General features: G+C 36.7%; 3 protein-coding genes across 3 annotated transcripts; 1 reads left to right on the top strand and 2 right to left on the bottom strand.

The window, feature by feature from the left end:
- Positions 1 to 2,151: 2,151 nt before the first annotated feature.
- LOC138831766 (keratin-associated protein 20-2-like) lies at positions 2,152 to 2,316 on the bottom strand. The gene has a single exon (XM_070028803.1). It carries the CDS (start codon positions 2,314 to 2,316, stop codon positions 2,152 to 2,154), a length of 165 nt encoding a protein of 54 aa, XP_069884904.1.
- A 13,005-nt stretch (positions 2,317 to 15,321) lies between these two features.
- LOC138831765 (keratin-associated protein 20-2-like) lies at positions 15,322 to 15,507 on the bottom strand. Its single transcript, XM_070028802.1, has one exon. It carries the CDS (start codon positions 15,505 to 15,507, stop codon positions 15,322 to 15,324), a length of 186 nt encoding a protein of 61 aa, XP_069884903.1.
- A 4,845-nt stretch (positions 15,508 to 20,352) lies between these two features.
- LOC138831763 (keratin-associated protein 20-2-like) lies at positions 20,353 to 20,535 on the top strand. Its single transcript, XM_070028798.1, has one exon. The coding sequence runs from the start codon at positions 20,353 to 20,355 to the stop codon at positions 20,533 to 20,535; it is 183 nt and encodes a 60-aa protein (XP_069884899.1).
- The last annotated feature ends 3,126 nt before the right edge of the window (positions 20,536 to 23,661 follow it).

Genomic DNA, 23,661 nt, shown 5'->3' with positions numbered 1-23,661 from the left:
AGGAGATCATATGATGTATGTGGCAGAATTTCTCTCTCTCTTAAGACACCATGCTTATTAACTTGGTCCAAAAATAAGGTGTCAGTAGTAAACAAAGACAGGACTGACTGTATATAGTGACAGTATAAAGGTCTATTTCCATGACTAAAGTATCTCGGAAAGTTTGTTGTATTCAGTCTTGGTGCAGTAGTGTGTATCTATAGTTATAGCTACCCAGATGCAGAGGAGTATAAGAAGACTAGCCTGGGCAAAGCACAAAGTTCTATTTGAAGCAACCCAAAGATAGATAAGAGAGAGAGAGAGAGAAAGAGAGAGAGACAGAGACAGACAGACAGACAGACAGACAGACAGAGACAGAGACAGAGAGAGACAGACAGACACAGACACAGAGAGAGACAGAAAGAGAGACAGAGAGAGACAGACAAAGACAGAGACAGAGAAAGAGAAGGAGTGAGAGGGGAGAGAGAGAGGGAGAATGAGAGAGAGACAGAGAGAGATACCTAGAATTTGCATTGTTTTCGCATCATAATTCATGTAGAGTTGATTTAAAAGATACCAGAAAATATGTGTAGGCTATGTCTATAGATTTTTTATTGTGTTGACAAATATATGAGGAAAACCTATAAGAATTTTGTGTGTGCATTTCCAATTCTATATTTGTGTCTGTTGGTAACATAACAATATCCAAGTTTATAAACTTAGATATATAACTAGGTAAATTAACTAAAATTGTTTAAAACCTAAATATAGCACAGATGAGGAACAATTAGAAATACTATTGGAAACAGAATGTGAACTGGAATAATTACTTTGGGAAAATTAATTTGGGAAAAACCTTCAATATTTAGCCATTCACAAAGAGCATTCAGACACCTACCTCCAGAAATTTTAGGTCTATTTGAATACTCAATAGAAATGGACACATTTGTTTCCCTGATCTGATTTAATATAAAAAGTAAACATTTGTAACTGCTTATTGCTTGAAAATGAATTGCATCCTCAACTTGTGATGGGGTAAGACAGATATAAGAAAATGATCTCCTACTTTCATGAGTTTGAATCTCAGATTTTTTTTAAATTTAATTTAATTCTATTTGTGAACATACTGTACAGAGGAGTCAATTACATGGGCAGGATAATGCGTACATTTCTTACCAAGCATTGCAGCCTCCTCCTTTGTTTACCCTTCACATCCCTTCCCAGCCTCCCCCCTCCCCCCCATCCCAATCCTTCTCCTTCCCTCCCTTCCCCCCCCCCCCGACGTTGTAAAGTTCGTTTTGGACATGACAACTTGTACTTCTCATTGTTGCAACAGGTGAATCTCAGATATTTTAAATAGAGCAAAAATAAAGAAGACTGCACAATCTTGTTTTAACTTTAACTTCTTTTTTTGTGCTTTTTTTCTTTTTTTTGTGAACATACTGTACAGAGGGGTTACAATTACATGGGCAGAATAATGCGTACATTTCTTAACTTTAACTTCTATCTACAAAAAAACTAATTTAGGGACATGGAAGGGTTATCAAGATTCTCTAATCCTTTTTGTTTATTTTCCCCAAGGTGGGTTATATTTTGTGCCAATAATTGGCACACAATTTTGCTTATTCTCTACAATTCAAAATGACAGGAGATAAAGAAGGCATTTTTGTTATTTCCACAAGTTGTTCATCCAGTTGTACATTTAATTCAGTGAGCACATTTCTGTCCATTTTTTCTCTTAGTTAATAAACTTAATTTAATGATTGTTACAAATAATAGATAATTTTGTATTGTATTAGATAATATCCCCTCTAGTTTTCAGTGCATTGATCCCATCCTTCCTAAAACAACAGCAAACGTTATAAATTCACAGGATGCAAAACATGGTTTATTTAATAATATCTATGTTTTCCAAAAATTGAGATTTCCATTTGGACCCATTTTACTCCAGAATACAAAATGAAAAGAATATTTCTTCAAGCTAGCGTACAATCGAGTGAGAAATAATGGGCCAAAATGAACAAATGCATTTCAATTAGATTTTCCGTGAGAGTTGGATGTACAGCTGAGATTTCTGAACACATTCCGTGATTTCTCATGTGAAGGAACTTGGAGAGAGCTGCAGTAGGACAGAAGGACACAGGCAATTGGCTCAGCAGTGGAGGGAACTCCTCAGTAGAAGCCATAGGACCAGTATCTTCCACAGCACAGTGGGCGGCAGCAGCCATAGCCATAGCCACCATAGCCACCATAGCCACCATAGCCACAGCGATAGCCACAGCCTAGGCCTCCATAGCCATAGCCCAGGCCTCCATAGTAGCTGCCGTAGTAGCACATGGTGTCAGGAGTGGACTGTTGTGACAGGAGCAGAAGGTGGGATTGTTGAGTCTGGATGTGTCTGTGTGCCAGCTGCCTTTTATACCCCTGGGTGGTGGGTGGGAACCACAGGCATGTGAGCATCATGTGCTCCCTGAGAGCTTCTCCCAGCATTCTGAGCACCTCGATTTAGTGCATAAACAAGGTCCTCATGTCTGGGATAATTTTGCTTCTATATTAGAATTTTATGATCTGTTTTTTAACCAAATTATTCCACAATTTTAAGATTTTCTGACTCCATATTTCCTTTGTTCAAGATATATATGTATATACCTATATATATATGACATCACTACACAGTATGATGTCAATCATAAAAATATGTATTCCTTTTCCATGTTGATTCTGTTTTGTTTCAATTTCTCCACAGGAAAAACATTTTTGTGTTGATCTTTGCCTATCTGTCCTTTCTTTATCTGTCTTTCTCACCCACAAAACAGGGATATACACACACACACACAAACACACACACACACACACACACACGCCCCCACAAACACAAATCTCTGCCTCCATTCCTTCTTTTTTACTTACTCCTTTCTTTCCCTTTCTTCATCACTCTTTCTCTTTTGCTTACTGCATACCTTACTACCAAATACATTTATTTGCTTCTCTACTCTTCTTTTTATTATGAAGAAACTTACTTCAGATTCTCATTTACTTCTGTCTTGATCATAAACAATGAGCTAGTCATTTTTTACATTCTGATTGCTAGAAGGCAAGTTACTACAGTCTGTACATATATTTGAGCCATTCAGAAGCTGTGCTTATTTAGCACACACTATTGGAAACTTTAGAACATAAAGGAACATCTCATAGACCCTAAATACTACCACATTCAATCTTACAAAAGGAAATATGTTTTCTTTCCTTTGAATTTTACGTCTTCAGTTGATAAACAGATAAGCAAATGTAATATACTATTTATGTGAAATATTCATTACAATAATTAAAATAGATTTCCATTGCTTAAATAAAGTTTGAAGCTTGATTATGTCAGGATTTTATCAATAGTGTTTATTTTCAATATATTGAAAACTTTGGAAAAAATGTCATGATTTCTTGAACATCCAGTGAAATGTCTTGTATTCAACTTTATGTAAAATTCATTCATGTAATGGTTATTTTACAATGTCCTAGTGATTTGTTAGAAATAATGTAACAATTGCTAAAGTATGGAGGAAATTTCAAAGGAAAATATAGATTCCCAAGCAAAAATGTATAGGAGGTAGATATAATATTTCAGCATATTAAGGATCATGGCTGAGGTTGTGATTAGAGATCATATCTGGAAAAATTTAAAATCAAATATGGAGTACTTAGCAGTCATGAGACAGGGATTTTTGCCAGTCCTGGTATTCACTGATAAGTAACATAAAGGGAGAATCATGTAATGGACCTAAGCAGAAATTATTTCTTTTCTGAGCCAGCATGTTTTGTAACATAGCCTTTAGTTAAGGTGTCATTTGCAGACAAATACAGAGATGGCTATTTATAATGAAAAGATAAAGGACTATTTTGTTGACTAAACTGTCTTTGAAAATTTTGTTATATTAAGGCCTGGTGATAGGATGTGCCTATAATAATAGCTGTGCCACATGGAAAGTAGGAGTATAGCCATCCAAGGCTTACCCGGGCAAAAGCATGAAATCATTTGTCTCCCTCTTTTTTATTGCCAAGGTGATGTATAGAGAGGTTTCAGATGTGTAAGTGAAGTAGTAAGTACATTTCTTATTAAACTTGTTAGCCCTTCCCTCATTTTTCTCCTATTTTTCCTCTTGCTCTACCTCCCCCATGACGCTAAGTGAAATAAACTCCAAGACATAAACACAAGAGATTTTCTTTCTTGTTGTTGATTTTAATGTACTATGTGATTTGTTTCTTTTGTTTTAATTTTAATTTTTTTATTGTGAAAATACTGTACAGAGGGATTACAATTACATGGGCAAGATAATGAGTACATTTTTTATCAAGCATTGTAGCCTCCCCCTTTGTTTCCCCTTCCCATCCCTTCCCATCCTACCCCCACCCGTCTCCCACCCAATCCTCCCCGCCCCCCCCCACCAAAGTTGTAAAGTTCGTTTTTGACATAACGCCTTGTACTTCTCATTGTTTTAATGGGTCCACCTGTATCCCTATTTAAATGACTTGTTTTTTCCCCTTCCCCTCCACAAATTATACTGACAACAAATACAGTGAAAGCAGAGGTTATACTGTGGGGGAGGGACATACAAAGCAACAAAGAAATCATCTTATAAATGTGTTAGAAACAATCGCATGAAAGAAAAAAAAAACGTTTCAATACCTATCTTAGGGTTCATTTCCCAAACATCACCTTATCTGACCTTTTCTGCTTGAGTCAGACATATACTAGATATTGCAAATAAGGGAAACCATGGGACCTATGTTGCTTTGGGCCTGGCTTACTTCACTTAATATAATTTTTTCCAAGCCTTTCCATTTCCTAACAAATAGGGCAATGTCATTCTTTCTGATGCAGGCATAGAATTCCATTGTGTATATAAACCACATTTTCTTGATCTATTCATCTACTGAAGAGCATCTGGGTTGGTTCCATATCTTAGCTATGGTAAATAAGGCTGCAGTAAACATAGTTGTGCTGGTAGTTTTAGTGTGGTAAACATTAGGGTAAATGCCCAAAAGTGGGATTGCTGGGTCATAGGGGAGCTCTATGTGGAGTCTTTTGAGGAACCTCCATACTTCTTTCCAAAGTGGTTGAACAAGTTTACACTCCCACCAACAATGAAGTAAGGTTCCTTTCTGTCCACATCCCCTCCAACATCTGTTGTTGTTAGAGTTCTTGATTTTTGCCGTTCTAACTGGAGTGAGGTGATATCTCAATGTTGTTTTGATTTGCATTTCTTTTATGGCTAGGGATGTTGAGCATATCTTCATGTGTCTATTGGCAATCCTTCTTTCCTCTTCAGAGAAGTTTCTCTTTAACTCTTTAGCCCACTTATTTATTGGGCAGTTGTTTCTTTGAGGATTTGTTGTTGGGGGATTTAATGTTTTGAGTTCAAGGTATATTTTAGATATGAGACCCTTGTCCATTGTATGGCTAGTGAAGATCTTCTCCCAATCTGTGGGCTTTCTATTGATCTTGCTAGCTATGTCCTTTGCCATGCAGAAGCTCTGAAATTTCATGTAATCCCATTTGTCCAACCTTTCTTTGATTTGTTGTGTTTCTGGGTTTCTATTAAGAAAATTTTGGCCTGTGCCAACAAGACCTAGGGTTTCTCCTATTCCATCCTGTAATGTTTTCAGAGTGTGTGCTTTGACTCCGAGGTCTTTGATCCACTTGGAGTTGATTCTGGTGCAGAGTGATATAGGAGGATCTAGCCTTAATTTTCTACAAGTAGTTAACCAATTTTGCCAGCACCATTTACTGAAGAGGCTGTCTTTCTTCCATTCTATTTTTTTAGCTCCCTTATCAAAGATTAGATGACTATAGGTCTGTAGGTTCATTTCTGGGTTTTCAATTCTGTTCCGTTGGTCCTGAGGTCTGTTCTTGTGCCAGTACCAAGCTGTTTTGATTACTATGGCTTTCTAGTAGAGTTTGAAATTTGGTATTGATATTCCTCCAGCAGTGTTCTTTCTGTTGAGGATTGGTTTTGCTATTTGGAGTCTTTTATTGTTCCACAAGAATTTTTGGATTGCCTGTCTACTTCCTTGAAGAATGGGGCTGGACTTTTGATAGGTATTGCATTGAATTTGTAGATAGCCTTTAGAAGTTTTGCCATTTTCACTATGTTGATCTTTCCAATCCAGGAGCATGGAAGTTTTTGCCACTTTCTAAGTTCTGTTTTGATTTCCTTTTTCAAGTTTTTAAAGTTTTCATCATAGAGGTCCTTCACTTTTTGGTTAATTCCTAGGTATTTTATTTTTTGTGGGGCTATTATGAATGGAGTTGCTTTCCTAATTTCAGCCACACTTTTCTTCATTGTTGGCATACAGAAAAGCCATTGATTTTTGAGGGTTAATTTTATACACTGCTACTTTGCCAAAGTTTTGAATCAGCTTGAGTAATTTGGGAGTGGAGTCTATGGGATACTTTAAATACAAGATTATGTCATCTGCAAAGAGGGAGAGTTTTACTTGTTCTGTCTCTATTTGGATCCCCTTTATGTCTGCATCTTGTCTTATTGCTGTAGCTAGGCATTCTAATACTAGGTTGAAGAGAAGTGGAGACAGTGGATATCCTTGTCTTGTTCCTGAGTTAAGAGGAATGGCTTTAGTTTTTCACCATTAAGTATAATGCTGGCTGTAGGTTTGTCATATACAACCTTTATTGTATTGAGGAATGTTCCATGGATTCCTAAATTTTCCAAAATCCTCATCATAAAGGGGTGTTGGATCTTGTCAAATGCTTTTTCTCCATCTATTGAGATAACCATGTGGTTCTTATCCTTGCTCCTGTTAATATGATGAATTATATTAATTGATTTGCATCCTGAAATGAATTTGAATCCTTGAAATGAATCCTGTTTGATCGTGGTATATGACTTTTTGAATGAATTGTTGAAGTCGATTGGCCAAAATTTTGTTGAGAAGTTTTGCGTCAATGTTCATCAAGAAATGGGTCTATAGTTCTCTTTCTTTGATGAGTTCCTGCCTGGTTTTGGGATGAGGGTGATGATGGCTTCATAGAATGTGTTCGGTAGTGAACTTTCTCTTTCAATTTCATTGAAGAGTTGGAGGAGAATTGGTGTGAGCTCTGCTTTGAAGTCCTTGTAGAATTCTGCTGTAAAACCATCTGGTCCTGGACTTTTCTTAGCTGGGAGGTCTCTTATTGCTTTTTCTATTTCAATGCTTGATATGGGCCTGTTAAATGGTTTAACTCATCTTAGTTTAGTTTTGGCATGTCAATATTTGCTAGGAAAAGGTCCATTTTTGCCAAGTTCTCAAACTTATTAGCATAAAGTTTTGAGAAATATTCCCTTATAATGTTCTGAATCTTGATTGTTTCTGTGGTGATGTTTCCATTCTCATCTCTGAGTTTATTTATTTGGGTGTGTTCTCTTCTTTTTCTGATAAGATTTGCTAAGGGTCTGTCAATTTTGTTAATTTTTTCGAAGAACCAACTCTTTGTTTTGTTGATTCTTTCTATAGTTTTTTTGGATTCTAATTCATTTAATTCTGATTTAATTTTAATTATCTTTCCATCTACTGGATTGGGGTTTATCTTGCTGCTCTTTTTCAAGGAGGTTCAGATGTCTCATTAAATTGTTGGTTTCAGTTCTCTCCAATTTGTTGATGTAGGAACTCAGAGCTATGAACTTGCCTCTGAGTACTGCCTTTGCTGTGTCCCAGAGAAGCTGGTGATTTGTGTGCTCATTTTTGTTGAATATGATGAACATTTGAATTTTCCTGTCTAATCTCTTCCATGACCCACTCGTGATTCAGCAGTGTGTTGTTCAGCCTCTATGTGTTACCAGACTTTCTTTGGTGGCTTTTGGTGTTGAGTTCTAATTTTATTCCATCGTGGTCTGAGAGAATGCAAGGATAACTTTAATGTTTCTGAATTTGGACAAGTTTGCTTTGTGGCCTAAAATATGGTCTATTTTAGAAAACGTTCCATGTGCTGCTGAGAAAAACGTGTATTCTGATGCTGCTGGGTGAAATGTTCGGTAGATGTCTGTTAAGTCTAGTTGATATATGTAGTTGTTTAGATCTGCGGTTTCTCTCTTGAGTTTTTGCCAAGTTGATTTATCTAGTGGGGAGAGTGGTGTGTTAAAATCCCCAACAATTAATGGCTTTGGATCTATGTGGGATTTGAGGGAAAGTAGTGTTTCTTGGATAAATTTGGTTGCTCCGTTGTTTGGCGAATAGATGTTTAGAATTGTAATATCCTCCTGAAGGAGAGATCCCTTAATTAGTATGTAGTGACCTTCTTTATCTCTTCTCACGAAATTTAATTTGAAGTCTATTTTATCTGATATTAGGATTGCAACTCCTGCCTGTTTATGGGGGCCGTTTCCTTGGTAGATTTTGTTCCTGCCTTTAACATTGAAAATGTGTTTGTTTTTACGGGCAAGATGTGACTCCTGAAGGCAGCAGATATGAGGATCTTGCTTTTTAATCCAACTAGACAGTCTATGTCACTTAATTGGAGAGTTAAGTCCGTTAATGTTGAGAGATAGGACTGAGAGGTATTTGGGAATTCCTGCCATTTAATCTACCTTCTTGGGGGCTGCAGCTACTAGGTTCCTCTTATGGTTCTTGAATTCTGTTTGGGTGTGGTTTCTTGGTCTTTATTATGGTCTTGTTGGTTTTCTATGTGTAGGGCATCTTTAAGAATCTTTTGTAGGGCTGGTTTGGTGGAGATGTATTGTTTCAATTTTTCTTTGCTATGGAAGGTTTTCATTTGGCCTTCAATTATGAAGGAGAGTTTAGCTGGGTACAGTATTCTTGGTAGATAGGTGTTTGTCTTTAGGGCATGGCATACATCATTCCAGGCTCTTCTTGCTTTGATTGTCTCTGCTGAGAAATCTGGGGTGATTCTAATAGTTTTCCCTTTAGAGGTGATTAATCTTTTCTCCTTGACAGCTTTAAGGACCATTTCCTTGGTCTGAATTGATCCTATGTGACGGTGGGATGTCTTATTCTGGTCTGGTCTATTTGGAGTTCTAAAAGCTTCTTGTATCTGAATAGGCATATCTTTTTGCATGTTTGGGAAGTTCTCTGCTAGGATTCTGTTAAACAAATTTCCTAGACCATTAAGTTCTGTTTCTAGGTGCTCCTCTACACCCATTATCCTTAGATTAGGCCTTCTGATGGTGTCTTCCATGTGTTGGATAGATCTATCATATTTCTTGGACTTGTCTTGGATGGTTGTATGTTCTTTCTCTATAATATCTAGGCTGTCTTCAATCCCCGAGATTCGATCTTCTGCATAGTCTAACCTGCTGTCAAGATTTTCTACTTTGTTTTTTATTTCTTTTCCTTCTAATTGGTCAGCTTTGATGGCTTCAAATTCTTTGTTGAAGCTTTGTTTTAGATCTTGTATGAACTTGTTTACTTCCTTAATTTGGTGTTCAGTGTTTATTCTCAAATCACTTAGTTGATTGGTTATGGGTTCCTTGGACTCCTATTCCTTCTGTTGGGTTCCATTCAGCATTCCCTTTGTGGTCTCCCTAACTTCCTTCAGCTCTTTGTTAATGGATCCCATGAATGCCTTCAGTGATCTTTGTGTATTCTCATCCTGCTCTCTCAATTCCTGTATTACTCTTTTATTAGCTTCCTCCCACTCCCATTCATGCCATTCCTGTAGTTCTCTTTGAGTGTTCTCAGCCTGTTCATGCCATTTCTGCCTTTCTCTTTGAGTATTCTCAAGCTGCTCACACAAATCCTGTATCAGTTTTTGAGTAGCTTCCTCACGCTCATGATATTCCTGTATAAACCTTTGGATTGACTCCTCTCTCTCCCTATCATGCTCATACAGAGTCCTTTGTATGTTTTCAAACTTTTCATTTACCAGTGTTTGTAGAGCTATTTGGGAACTCCTCTGGATTATTCATCATCTGTTCTGTCTCCTGATTATCATGAATGGGAGTTGAGTTACCCGGACTTGCCATTTTTCTTGTGTTTTTCCATCTTACTCTGCCCATTTGGGATGAAAGTAACACCAGTTTTGTTCTAGAACACTATCTTAAGGCAAGCATCAACCAAAGTCTGTATTTGTACAGTCAATAGTCTGCAGATACACTCTAACTCAACAGATATATCTATTCAACATCAAACAATTATATATTAATGGGCTCCAAACCACAAAGAAGAATTTGGCAAACCAGAAATTATTAGGTTTAGGGAGAAATGTGGGTAAAATTAGGAATAGAGAAATGTGGGAGGGCACTGAGAGAGTTAACTAAGCCCTAATCTCATAGCAGGACAAAGGTTGGATAGGATGAAAGTAGAGAGAAAGAAAAAAAGATGAAAGAGAAAGGGAAAAATAGAAAATTAAAAATTAAAAATAGCAACGCTTAAAAATTATGCAGTTCTGAAAACAAAATATTCAGAGAAGAATGTGGATATAATGAGAGAAGGGGAGGGATATAAAGATGTGAAAAACTTAAAAATAAAAATACTTAAAATATTATATAGGTATAAAGAGTTAGTACTACTATTAAGGAATTTAAGTCTAAGAGGTTTTGAATTGAGTAATAAATTTGTGGATTAAGTGTGTACACAATGGGGGATGAAGTCTAATAATCGACTATGGGTATATCTGAGGATGTGCCAAACAGCACTTATGTCACACAAAGAAGAATGAAAGAGAAGTAAAGGTGAAAAGAATGAGAAAGAAAGAAAAAAATCAGAAGTTCAATAGAACTAAACAAAAAAGAAAAAAACATTTTAAAAGAAAGAAAAAAGAAAGAAAAACACACACACACATATGCCCCTAATATAAAAATTAGAAGAGGAAGAAAACAATTACTAGAAAACAATTTTTTAAAAGGTAAAAATTAAAAATTAAAAAAAAGTTTTAGAAATTTTTTTTAATAAAAGGTATTAAAAAAAAAGAAAAAAAGAAAAAAAAAGTTCTTTGATTTTTTTGGGAGGGGTGGGAAGATCCTGTATCTCCCTTGTGTCTTTAACCAGCCTCTTGTTAGAGTCTCTGGTCTGCTTCTGGTGTTTGATTTTCCTGTGATTTGGTTGGTTTCTTAAGTCAGTTTGTTTGAGCAGGCAGAAAAATGTTCTGCTTTACCCAGGATTTTGTGACCCTCCTCCCAGGCTAGTTCAATGGGAGGGAGATCTGCTTTGAGTATCACAAAAGTGGGAGATGGCTGTTTCCTCAAGTTTGGAGATGCTGTGATGAGGCTAGGTTCTGGGTAGAGTTGAGGCCTTTCAGCGAACAGTAGCTTTTCCCTGAGTGGCTGGATGGTGAGAGACTCACAGAGCCCAGCCTAGAGCCCCTCTCAGGGTTTATGTTTACTGAATTTCAATTGATTGTCAAGGCTGCTAAAGGGAGGGGCAGCCTCTGGCTCTGATTACCCAGTGAAGAAAGCCACTCCTGGGGCTGGCAGCCTGAGCTGGGTGACTTTTCCCTGGGTGGCGCTGAGTCTGGCAGGTCAGGTTAGGTTCTTGTGACCTGCTAAATGACTCTAGTTTTCTTCCAAGGCCTGAGTTGGAGCTAGCAGCTCAGCCGAGCTTTGTGAGTATCCAAGATGGTGGTAGTGGTGAGGGAGGGGTGGCCTTCCCTCCTCTGCTCCCTGAGAAGGAGTGAGGACGTTAGGCTTGTACTCATGGCGAGTCTTGGTTCCTGGGTCGTCTCTGGTCTGCGAACTGCAGGATGAAGATGTCTGCTCCTTGTTGGTTCTTGCTGGTGTTGAGTAGAATCTGCTTGCCCACTGCATCTGGCTCCTTAGTCCCGGACTCTCTGTGTTGCAGGTATGGCGGCTATGCCACTGCTGCTGGCGCAGCGGTGGCTGCTGGCGCAGCGGTGGCTGCTGGCAAGTGCTCAGATCTGTCTACTTTCCTGGATTTTCCCTCTCTGGCCTAACTCTCTGTACTGTGATGGCTCACTTGGTGTGATTCTCTGGCTTAGGATTGTTCACTGGAACACTAAAACTGATTTCTATGTGAGAGCTTGTTTAGCCTCCAGCTTCTCCTCCACCATCTTCCTCTCTACTCTGATTTTTTGTTTCTTTTGTAGATTTTTCCCCCATGGTATATCCCCTGTTGTCACTGTATTTGGTTTTGGTACCCTGGTATTGTACATATGCTTATTGGAATTAGGGAAGAGAAGGGGCTCAACAGAATGGTGAGACAAATAGAGACATACACAAGATAGTATTTTGGAAATGAAATCCTTTTGAAACAACAGCACAAAAAACGCACCAAAACAACAAACAAAACAGAAGGGTAAGAATCAAGTGATAGAACATTTGATTAGTGAGTTCAAGGCTCTGAATTCTGTTCTCAGCATTGGCAAAAATATTCACATGTATTATCATGGTAGTCTAATCAGTTGGGGCTTCTGAATAATATGGAGGGTAGCATGACATCGAATTAACAAACTGATTTTCAGATGACTGATTTTTGGGGTACAGAGAAACTGAGGAAACTTTCCAAGACAGTATTGCATCTGTATGTCACTATCACTGTTCCTGTGTTTTATATACATATATACTCACAAACCCCAAACACACACATACTTAGTTATTTTTATATACAGAACAAGATATAAAGAAAAAATAATAATGAAAAATTATTGAGTGAATTGAATGGAGGCATAATATAGTGAGGGAACATTTTATCCAATATAAGCATCATTTTATTCTATGAAATAAATAATCAACCTATATCTGTGGATTTCTCATATTCTTTTTACTGAATTCAAACTATTTTGAAGATTATCTGTATATTAAAGAAGGAATGAGATTCCATCACGTCACAGTTCTTTAAATAAAGTAGTACTATGGCTATTTTCATGGGACTTACATTACTTTCTTTTAGCATCCTAAAGAATTTAGAGTTGATTTAAAAGATAGAGGAGAATATATGTAGGTGATGTGTGTTAGATTTTTGTTTTGTCAAATTTATGAAGAAAACCTATAATAATTTTGTCCATGTATTTCCATTTATGTGTTTGTGTCTGTTGATAAAGTAACAATTTTGAAGTTTAGAAGCTTGGATATAGAATTAGGAGAATCAAATAGAATAGTTAAAATTGCTTAAAACCTAAATACATTCAGGCATAGCAAGACTAAGGAAGAATTAGAAACATATTGGGACCAGAATGAGAACCATAATTATTTTGGGGAAACCTTCCATTTTATGTGTTCATGATGAGCATTCAGGTATCCTACATCCAGACATTTTAGATCTGTTTCTACACTCAACAGACATGGACACATTTATTCTCCTGATGTGATTTAGTATTAAAAGCTTATAACTGGTTATTGCTTGAAATGAATTGCATCTAGATCTGCATGAGGCAGTACAAAAATAAGAAAAAAGATCTCCTACCCTCCTGATTTTCCTATCAGAAATATTAAATAGAAGAAAATAAACAAGAAAGAACAATCTTATTTTATTATTTTATTTTTTTATTGTGAAAATACTGTACAGAGGGGTTACAATTACATGGGCAAGATAATGAGTACATTTCTTTTTTACTTATTTATTTATTTTTATTGTGAAAATACTGTACAGAGGGATTACAATTACATGGGTAAGATAATGAGTACATTTTTATCAAGCATTGTATCCTCCTCCTTTGTTTCCCCTTCCCATCCCTTCCCAACCTCCCCCTGACCCCCCACCCATTCTTCCCCCCACCCCTTTCCCTCCCCCCCCCCCGCACCAAAACTGTAAAGATCGTTTTCGACATAATGACTTGTACATCTCATTGTTGTAATGGGTCCACCTGTATCCCTATTTAAATGATTTGTTTTTCCCCTTCCTCTCCACAAATTATACTGATATCAAATACAGTGAAAGCAGGGGTTATACTGTGGGGGAGGGACATACAAAGCAACAAAGAAATAAACTTATAAATGTGTTAGAAACAATCACATGAAAGAAAAAAAACATTTCAATACATATCTTAGGGTTCATTTCCCTAACATCACCTTATCTGAACTTTTCTGCTTGACTCATACATATACTAACAATTGCAAATAAAGGAAACGATGGGACCTATGTTTCTTTGGGCCTGGCTTACTTCACTTAATATAATTTTTTCCAAGCCTTTCCATTTCCTAACAAATGGGGCAATGTCCCCCACGGATTGGGAGAAGATCTTCACTAGCCATAAAACGGACAAGCGTCTCATATCTAAAATATACCTTGAATTCAAAAAATTAAATCCCCCAACAACAAATCCTCAAAGAAACAACTGCCCAATAAACAAGTGGGCTGAAGACATAAAGAGAAACTTCTCTGAAGAGGAAAGAAGGATGGCCAATAGACACATAAAGAAATGCTCAACCTCTCTAGCTATAAAAGAAATGCAAATCAAAACAACATTGAGATCCCACCTCACCCCAGTTAGAATGGCTAAAATCTAGAACTCTAATAACAGCAGATGCTGGAGGGGATGTGGACACAAGGGAACCTTACTTCATTGTTGGTGGGAGTGTAAACTTGTTCAATCACTTTGGAAAGCAGGATGGAGGTTCCTCAAAAGACTCCACATAGAGCTCCCCTATGACCCAGCAATCCCACTTTTGGGCATTTACCCAAATGCTTACAAACAAGACCACACTAAAGCTACCAGCACGGCTATGTTTATTGTAGCCTTATTTACCATAGCTAAGATATGGAACCAACCCAGATGCTCCTCAGTAGATGAACGGATCAAGAAAATGTGGTATATATACACAATGGAATTCTATGCCTTCACAATCTTATTTTAACGTCTATTTAAAACTGATTTAGAAGATAGACTATTGATAAGCTTTACTTTTGGTAATATGGAAGGGTGTATCATCCTTTCTGTTTTATCTGGGGTGGGTTATATTTTGTACCAATTATGGACACATAATTCTGTTTTTTTCTATATTTCAAAACAAGAGGAGATAAAGTAGGCATTTTTGTTATTTATACAAGTTGCTCATCAAGTAGTACATTTAATTCAATAAGGAGCTTTCTTTCATCTTCTTTCTTAGTTAATAATCTTAATGATTTGGTAAAATAATTAATACTTCTCTACTGTATTATGACACCTTATTATTCTCAATCCTTCCATCCCATCTCTTGAAAAACAGCAGCAAACATTATGAACTCATAGGAAGCAACATCTGTAGCAAAATATGGTTTATTAAAAATATATCTTTCACAACATAATGGGTTAAACAAAAGAATAGTTTAAGTGAACACTATGTATTTATATTTGGGATTTCTGAAGACATTCGCTAACTTCTCATGTGATGATGGAACTTGGAGAGCGTTGCAGTAGGAGAGGAGGACACAGGCAATTGGCTCAGCAGTGGAGGGAACCCCTCAGTAGAAGCCATAGGACCAGTATCTTCCACAGCACAGTGGGCGGCAGCAGCCACAGCCATAGCCACCATAACCATAGCCACCATAGCCGCCATAGCCACCATAGCCACAGCCACAGCGATAGCCACAGCCTAGGCCTCCATAGCCATAGCCCAGGCCTCCATAGTAGCTGCCGTAGTAGCACATGGTGTCAGGAGTGGACTGTTCCAACAGGAGCAGAAGGTGGGATTGTTGATCTGGATGTGTCTGTGTGCCAGCTGCCTTTTATACCCCTGGGTGGTGGGTGGGAACCATAGGCATGTGAGCATCATGTGCTCCCTGAGAGCTTCCCCCAGCATTCTGAGCACCTCGATTTAGTGCATAAACAAGGCCCTCATAACAGAGATGATTTTGTTCCCATATCAGAATCCCATGATCTGTTTTGTGAGCCAAATTCTTTCATTTCTAAGGCTTTAACACATCCTATATTTAATTTATCGAATAGATGTGACTTCAGTATATAATTTGATAAACATTTTTGAAATTTGTTCTCCCATTTCTACTCTCATTCTGTTTTGTTTCCTATTCCTCTAAAATATTTTTGGTTTCCATTTTTCCCCATCTTTCACTCTTTCTCTTCCTTTCCTTCCCCCCTTTTCATTGTTTGGATACAGTTTGTTCTGGTCAAACTGGTTTACTGAATTTTGCTCTAGAAGAATGTGCTTGCTGTTTTTATAGTGTGATTAGTTGATAACATGTTACTACTTTCTGTACATATATGTAAGACTTTTTCAGGATCTATTGTTTAGAGAATATTATTTGAAACTTCCCACAAAATAAATGACCATCTTATTGACCACAACTTTTACTGCAAATATATGAGGTAAACATAAACAAGAAAAAAGCTTTAGTTGGGGTTAGTACTTCAGTCCAAGTTGTGCTGGACCTGTTGCTTTGGGTACTAGGTGAGGCAGGTTTCTTGTGGTAAGACTATGTGGCAAATATTGTTTATATCAGAATGACTAGGAAACTGAGAGGGGTCCTGTACAAAATATAGCCTACATCCTGTGTGTCAGTGACCTATTTACTACAAGGAGGCCTTATCTCTGAAAGTTTCCCTCCAATTCCAATACTGTAATGCCATCAAATTATCAATCTAAGGATTAATCCATTGATTATGTCAGAGCCTTGAAATCCTATTACCTCTCAAAGTTTGGACCTACCAGTTAGGGGGCAGTCCTGCAACAAATACAGAAGCCATACCAACATGGAGAAAAAGGCATCATTTTATATTGAGCATCAATAGATTAAGTGTCACCAAGAGTTCTGACAATCAAGTTAGTGGAAATACATTATGTTATCATTGCTAATTGTTTTTTTTAAAAAAAGTATTTTAAATGGGACATTCCTTGTTTTCAAGAACAACCAAAGAGGGCTGGGAAGGTGGCTCAGTGGTAGTGCTTGCCTTGTATGCATGATGCCCTGAGTTTGAGTGCTCAGCACCACATAAGCAGAAAAGGCTGGGTGTCACTGTGGCTCAAGTGGTAGAGTACTAGCCTTGAGCTGAAGAGCTGAGAGACAGCACCCAGGCCCAGAGTTCAAGCCCCATGACCAACACCAAAACAAAACAAACAAACAAAAAACCACCAGAGAGATTTTATTTCAGACTAATAAAAATGTGGGCATTAATTTGCATTTGATTTTGTAACTTTCATATCCTAAATATTATGTGCCCATTAAGACATAACTAAATGCATCAAATAGGACTTAAAAGTAGTATAGGAAAAAGTATAAAAGTAAGAGAAATAGCAGGTTATTCAACCACTGAGAATTTTGTGAGGAAAAAAAAATGAAGAAATGCATCCCCACAGCTGAGACTTCCTTTTGAGCCTCTGAGTGAGGAAACCTCAGGAAACACAGGCAGTTCTCAGGAGACTAACTCCAACTTGCTGTGAAGGCTCACACATTCTGAAAGGAATACATCACCCCTTCGTTGTTCAATAAAAGGACTTCCTGTTCTTTTCAAATCAATCATATTGAATTTTGACTGTCAGCCTTTTATTGGGACACTTTGTCTTGAAATGCTTCTAAGAGAAGAGCCTAAGAAATGTAATTTTCAGTTCCTACCATAAATAAAAGTAAACAGAAAGTAGACAATAATATGGAGTTGCTTCCTCAAATCAAATACCAGAAGTTTCTCTTGGTTTTGCAGGTAATAGACTCTTTGGGGTATTTTTTCCCCATAGAAACATCTCTTGTCCTATTATGTAGCTCCTGTTAGAACCCTGAATTTGGATAAGGGTCTTTCTCATTATCACGTGAGAATTTCAAAAGGCATAGGTGGGTTTATCTCATTAGAAACTAAAGTTCTACCTCTAGAGACCCAAGGAATACACTGTAATGGAAAACAAGATCAAGGTAAAATCCGTCTATTCAGAGTGAAGAAACAAATGAAAATGTACATAAAGATATCTCTTGGGTGAATGAATGAGCCTATTATGTCCCATAAATAACTGTTGGAGATATGTGGCTAGGAGAGGCCTTTGCCTTGTAAAATGCTCTGTTGCTCAGAACTGTGGTGTTTTTGCTGTGACTGTGGCTCCAGTTGTTCCTGTTCTTCAGACAGATACTGCTTCTACGAATTTTGCTCCAACATCTGTAGAACCATTCAGACTAAATTATTCCAAGTTCACTTTATTTTTTTACTAAACATCTCTTATTTATTTCCAAAAGTACAAACTTCACCCAAGTATACCTGAAAAACAAAACTAAACAAATTCACAGAAATGTCAGGTCTAGTGTGTTTCAACTTAATGAAATATTGTGATTAAATGTCTCATAAAATGTAGCCAGACTCTGTTAACATGGGAGACTGCGCTTTGAGGATGGAGGCTCTGAGCCAGCTCCAGAAGGAAAATCTGTAAGATGCTTATCTCTAATTAGCCAGCAAAGAGCCAGCAGTGGAGCTGTGGCTTAAGTGGTGGAGCACTAGCCTGGAGCAAAAAAGCTCAGGGACAGAGTCCAGGCCCTGAGTTCAAGTTCTAGGACTGGCACATAAAACGTGCACTAACTTCACTCATTGATACCGCATTAAAATTCTATTTATCATCGTTATAATTGTGATATTAGAAAGAAGAAGAAAAAAGGAGAGAGGAAGTATGAAGTTGTACCCATTTTCTCTTCCAAGGAATAGTGTCACCAAAACATCAATGAATTCCTGCTCTATACAACAGTGACTGAGTCTTTGGGCTGTCCCTGTCACCTCCATCTGCAGATTTTGCCTTCTTTACCTTGGGTCATCAACAAATCAAATGTTTTGGAACTCCTCCTTGTGTAGCTGCAACTTGATCACCAAGGCAATGTTTTAGTCCACTATTTTTAATTTTAGGATACATTTTTAATAGATCTCAATACTTACTATTTGGTATCAGATGTATCATGTTAATAGAATCATTGTCTTGGTATTTTTTATCTCAAGTAGCATGCATATAATATAGTAACTTGGACTTTATTTTCAGATTCTGATGGTTTTCTATTTTTCATCTGTCTTGGACATGACAAACTACCTTGTAAATAATTTATGTATATGTAAATATGTATATGTACACTCCAACATTGAAAATATCCCAATAAAGAACTCAATAGCAATGCCCTGGGGACATTTTGATATTCTCAAATGGCTTTGCAACACAGCTGTGTCTTATAGTGCATAATGCTGGCAATGATAGATTGTATTTGGAAGTATAGTCACACTAATGATAATATAATCCCATTGTCTCTCAGTATCTCCCCAATAATGAAATAATGTTTGTTTAAATGATGGGATATAGGAAACTATTACATAACTTCAATAACTCTAATTCAATTGAAAGAAGGAAAGAAATTAGAGCATTCTTCTTGTACAAATGGTCTTATTACATGTTATTAAAGGAAATCTGCATGTAAGACAGATATAGACTTGGGGTGAATACTCCTTTCTATTGCCAAACCTCTCTTAATATGAAAACATGGTATAAATAAAGATTGCTTTGCTTGGCAAATGTAAGAACTAAGTAAGATTGAGCTGGACTACAATAGCTTTCAATATTGATTCATTGTACTCATAAACGAAAATGCTGAACTATATAACCCATTTGTACAACTACTGAAAGATAAAAATAATTAAAATAAAATAGCTATAAGTAAATTATAATTGATTCTTTAGACCATTGAAAAATACATTAGTTATGTTACATACAAAAATCAACAGTTTGAGAGAACCTACATATGCTTTCCTGTATTCTTTAAATCATCCAGAAATAATGTATGATGCCCAAAGCACTATAAATTCTGTGTAAATAGAGTAGATACTGGGCTATTTGGGGATACACACATGATGAAATATCTGTATTTGTTTAATAAAAATGCAAACATTTTCTTCACAAAGTGTCCACATGTGCTCAGATGAACCATGGATGAGGAATCTCAAATATATAGAAGGCTGGGTATGTTTATTTTATATGAGAAAATGAAATTCATATTTAATAAGCTGTTACCACTCTAAATGGTGCTTCAATATATTTAGTTTTCTTTCTATCATTTTTGCTTTTATTCAGAGAGACACAGACAGTGAACAGGAAGATAAAAGGGACACATAAAGAGAAGTGTACAACAAAACTCTTCTTTGAGGAGGGATAAAAACAAAACAGAGCAAATGTAGAAATGAGATTCCTATTTTCATGACGTATATCATATTGAGTGGTGAGTTCACATGTATTGAATCAATTAAATATAGAACTAAACAGAGCCTTAAAAATGGAAGAAGAATTTGGCCCATAAACCCATCATGGAATTCTGACATAAGAACAAAATTATGCCAGTTATGAGGGCCTTGTTTATGCACTAAATCAAGGTGCTCAGGATGCTGGGGGAAGCTCTCAGGGAGCACATGATGCTCACATGCCTGTGGTTCCCACCCACCACCCAGGGGTATAAAAGGCAGCTGGCACACAGACACATCCAGACTCAACAATCCCACCTTCTGCTCCTGTCACAACAGTCCACTCCTGACACATGTGCTACTACGGCAGCTACTATGGAGGCCTGGGCTATGGCTATGGAGGCCTAGGCTGTGGCTATCGCTGTGGCTATGGCTGTGGCTATGGTGGCTATGGTGGCTATGGCTATGGTGGCTATGGCTGTGGCTGCTGCCGCCCACTGTGCTGTGGAAGATACTGGTCCTATGGCCTCTACTGAGGAGTTCCCTCCACTGCTGAGCCGACTGCCTGTGTCCTCCTGTCCTGCTGCAGCTCTCTCCAAGTTTCTTCACATGAGACATTTTTGCATGACTTCAGAAATCTCAACTATACATCCAACTTTAAATTAAATACATAGTGCTCATTTAACCCATTACTTTTTTCATTGGATTGTGTCATAGTTTGAAAAATTATGTTTACAGTTGGTACTCTGGGGTAAAATGGGTTCAACTTTCAATCTCAATTTTTGTGAAAAGGTAGATATTATTAAAATAAACCATATTTTGCTACAAAAATTGTTTCCTATGAGTTTGTAGTGTTTGTTCTTGGTATTGGAGAGAGGGTATTTAAGGACTGAGAATGAGAGGGGTTAATTTCTAATATAATACAAAAGTATGAATTATTTCTAGCAAATCACTAAACTAAGATTATTAACTAAGAGAGAAGATGAACAGAGAGCTACTTACTGAATTAAATGTAGAACTTGATAAGTAACTTATGAAATAGCAGAAATGCCTACTTTATCTCTTGTCATTTTGAATTATAGAGAATAAGCAGCATTGTGTGGCAATCATTTCTACAAAATATAACCCATCTCAGATAAAACAGAAAGGATGATACACCCTGAAAACCCTTCCAAGTCACCAAAATAAAACGTTACCAATATTCAGTCCTCTAAATTATTTTTTCTTATAGATAGAAGTTAAAATTAAAATAATATTGTACACTCCTCTTTATTTTGCTCTATTTAATATTTCTGAGATTCCAACTCATGAGGATAGATCTTTTCTTATTCCTGTAAGAAATAAGAATGCAATTTATTTTCAAGTAATAAGCAAGTACAAATTTTTGCTTTTTAATATTAAATCATATCAAGAAAACAAATGTGTCCACTTCAATTGAGTATAGAAACAGACTTAAAATTTCTGGATGTAGGTGCCTGCATTGAAGGTTTTCTCAAAGCAATTATTTCAGTTCACATTCTGTTTCCAATAATGCTGTTAATTCTTCCTATTCTTCCTCAGCTTTGCTAAGGCTCCCAATATTTAGGTTTTAAACAATTTTACTTATATTAGCATATTTCTCTAATTGTACATCCAAACTTATTAACTCAGATTTTGTTACTTTACTGGTACTCACATACAGAGAAATGAAATCTACAAAATTCTGATGTTTTTCTCATACATTTGTCAAAACAACAGATAGTCTAATTGGCATAAGCTATGTATGTTTCCCTGTATTTTTAAATCAGCTCTAAATATCTTACCATGCTAAAAACAGTGTAATTTCCACATAACTAGCTGTGAGAACAGGTTATTAGAGAATATTAACAAAATGAAATATCCCTCCTTCTTTAATATAAATGCCATTTATTCCCAAATAGTTTCTAAGTTCATTCAAAAGAATGGAGATCCAGAGATAGACAGTTGACTATCCTCATTTCACAGGAGCAAATGAAGTCTATGTTGAATAAACCTTACCACTCTACATTATGCCGCGGGATAGTGAGTTTAATTTCTCTTTATTACTTCTGATGTTGATCCTGCTCTTCTCTGTGTCTATGTTTTTGGGGATTGTGTGAGCACATACATGTGAAAAAAAGGAGCACCGATGGCAGATGCAGGGAAATGAGAGAAAACAGACAACAGAGATAATACTGAAAAACAATACTGGCTTAGAATTTCCCCAAAGTTTCTGTGTACCTCCAAATTCAAGGATTCGGAAATCAGTTTGTTACTCTTATATCATGCAATCTTTCATGTGATGCAGAAACCACAATTGATCAGCCAGTCAATTGATGGTAATTTATCCACTTACTTTTTGCAATGCAGGGAATGGAACTCAGAGCCCTGTACTCCCTAGACCAGTGTTCTATCTCCGGATTCATGCAGCCAGGCCCTCCCACTTATTCTTTTCTCTTTTGTTGCTACAAATAGGATTTCATTCTTCTGCCCAGCATGGATTTCCATATTCCTCTACATCAGGCATATCTATGGGTATAGACATGTACTACCTCACTAGGCCTTAAGAAAAGAAACTTTTCAAAGATATTGTGGTTGCCAAAACATTTCCTTATCTTGTCACTATATATATATAGATATATATATATATATCTATATATATATCTATATATCTGTCTTTGCCTACTAATCACACCGTAACTGCAGGCTATGTAATAAAGCTTGGTGTCTCAGAAGAGAGATAAGTTTTGACACATATATCACAGGATTCTTTCTCCACTTTACCTGTCAGTGAATATACCACAATGGATAAAAACCTTGTCTGATGACTACTGATTGCTCAGTATTTGGTGCCAAACTTTTCCAAATATCTGCTGACCATCTCAGGGCCATAATCTTCAATGTGCTGAGACGCTGCATCCTTTTCATATAAGAATTTATACTTGCAAGTGCACATATTTCCTTTAAATTTCCCCCAAATGATATCAATTATTTCAGTTTTTTCAACAAATCTCTATGACCATTAAACTGAGGAATTTTCACAATATGGAGTAAATACAGGATGTTTCACTTGATGTTCAAGAAGTCACAACATTTTACCCAAAATTATTTACCCCAGACAATTTTTAAAAAATCAACACTATTTATGAAATCCTGACAAGCTTAGGATGCAAATTTATTTTAATTATTGGAACAAACACTTAATATGTACAATATACTATATATGCTTATATGTCTACTCACTAAAGATCTAAAATAAAAAAAATAACCAAACATTATATCTCTTTTTGCAGCTTGAATGTTGTAGTATTTAGTGTTCTAGTTTATAAATGACCATGTATTTTCAGGGAAGTTTCAATAATGTGCACTAAACAATGGCTTTGGAATAAGTGTCAAATATGTGTACAGTCTCTAGTGAGTTTCTACCAAGTAATCAAAACCTAAAAAACAACAAGCTCATTTTTCAGGACAAAAATTATTATGCAGTCTGTCAACATGAAACTTTTATAAAAAGAATAGAAGGAGAGGGATATGGGATCTGGGTCTTGGCAGCAAAGTGTGCAGAACTAAATAAGGAGAAAAAGTGAAGAAGAAAGGGAAAGAGGAAGGAGTGATGGAGGAATAAAGGCAGAGAGAAGTGTGTGTGTGTGGGGGGAGGTATAGAT

This window comes from Dipodomys merriami, unplaced genomic scaffold, assembly GCF_024711535.1.
Source record: "Dipodomys merriami isolate MVZ:Mamm:240054 unplaced genomic scaffold, mDipMer1.0.p SCAF_2, whole genome shotgun sequence".
NCBI lineage: Eukaryota > Metazoa > Chordata > Mammalia > Rodentia > Heteromyidae > Dipodomys > Dipodomys merriami.
The sequence above is the reverse complement of the archived record's forward strand: the minus strand, read 5'-3'. Positions and strand labels throughout refer to the sequence as shown.

What these genes read in the sequence shown, in the direction of transcription:
- LOC138831766 (XM_070028803.1), bottom strand. Translation starts at nt 2,316, where the DNA reads ATGTGCTACTACGGCAGCTACTATGGAGGCCTGGGCTATGGCTATGGA.
- LOC138831765 (XM_070028802.1), bottom strand. Translation starts at nt 15,507, where the DNA reads ATGTGCTACTACGGCAGCTACTATGGAGGCCTGGGCTATGGCTATGGA.
- LOC138831763 (XM_070028798.1), top strand. Translation starts at nt 20,353, where the DNA reads ATGTGCTACTACGGCAGCTACTATGGAGGCCTGGGCTATGGCTATGGA.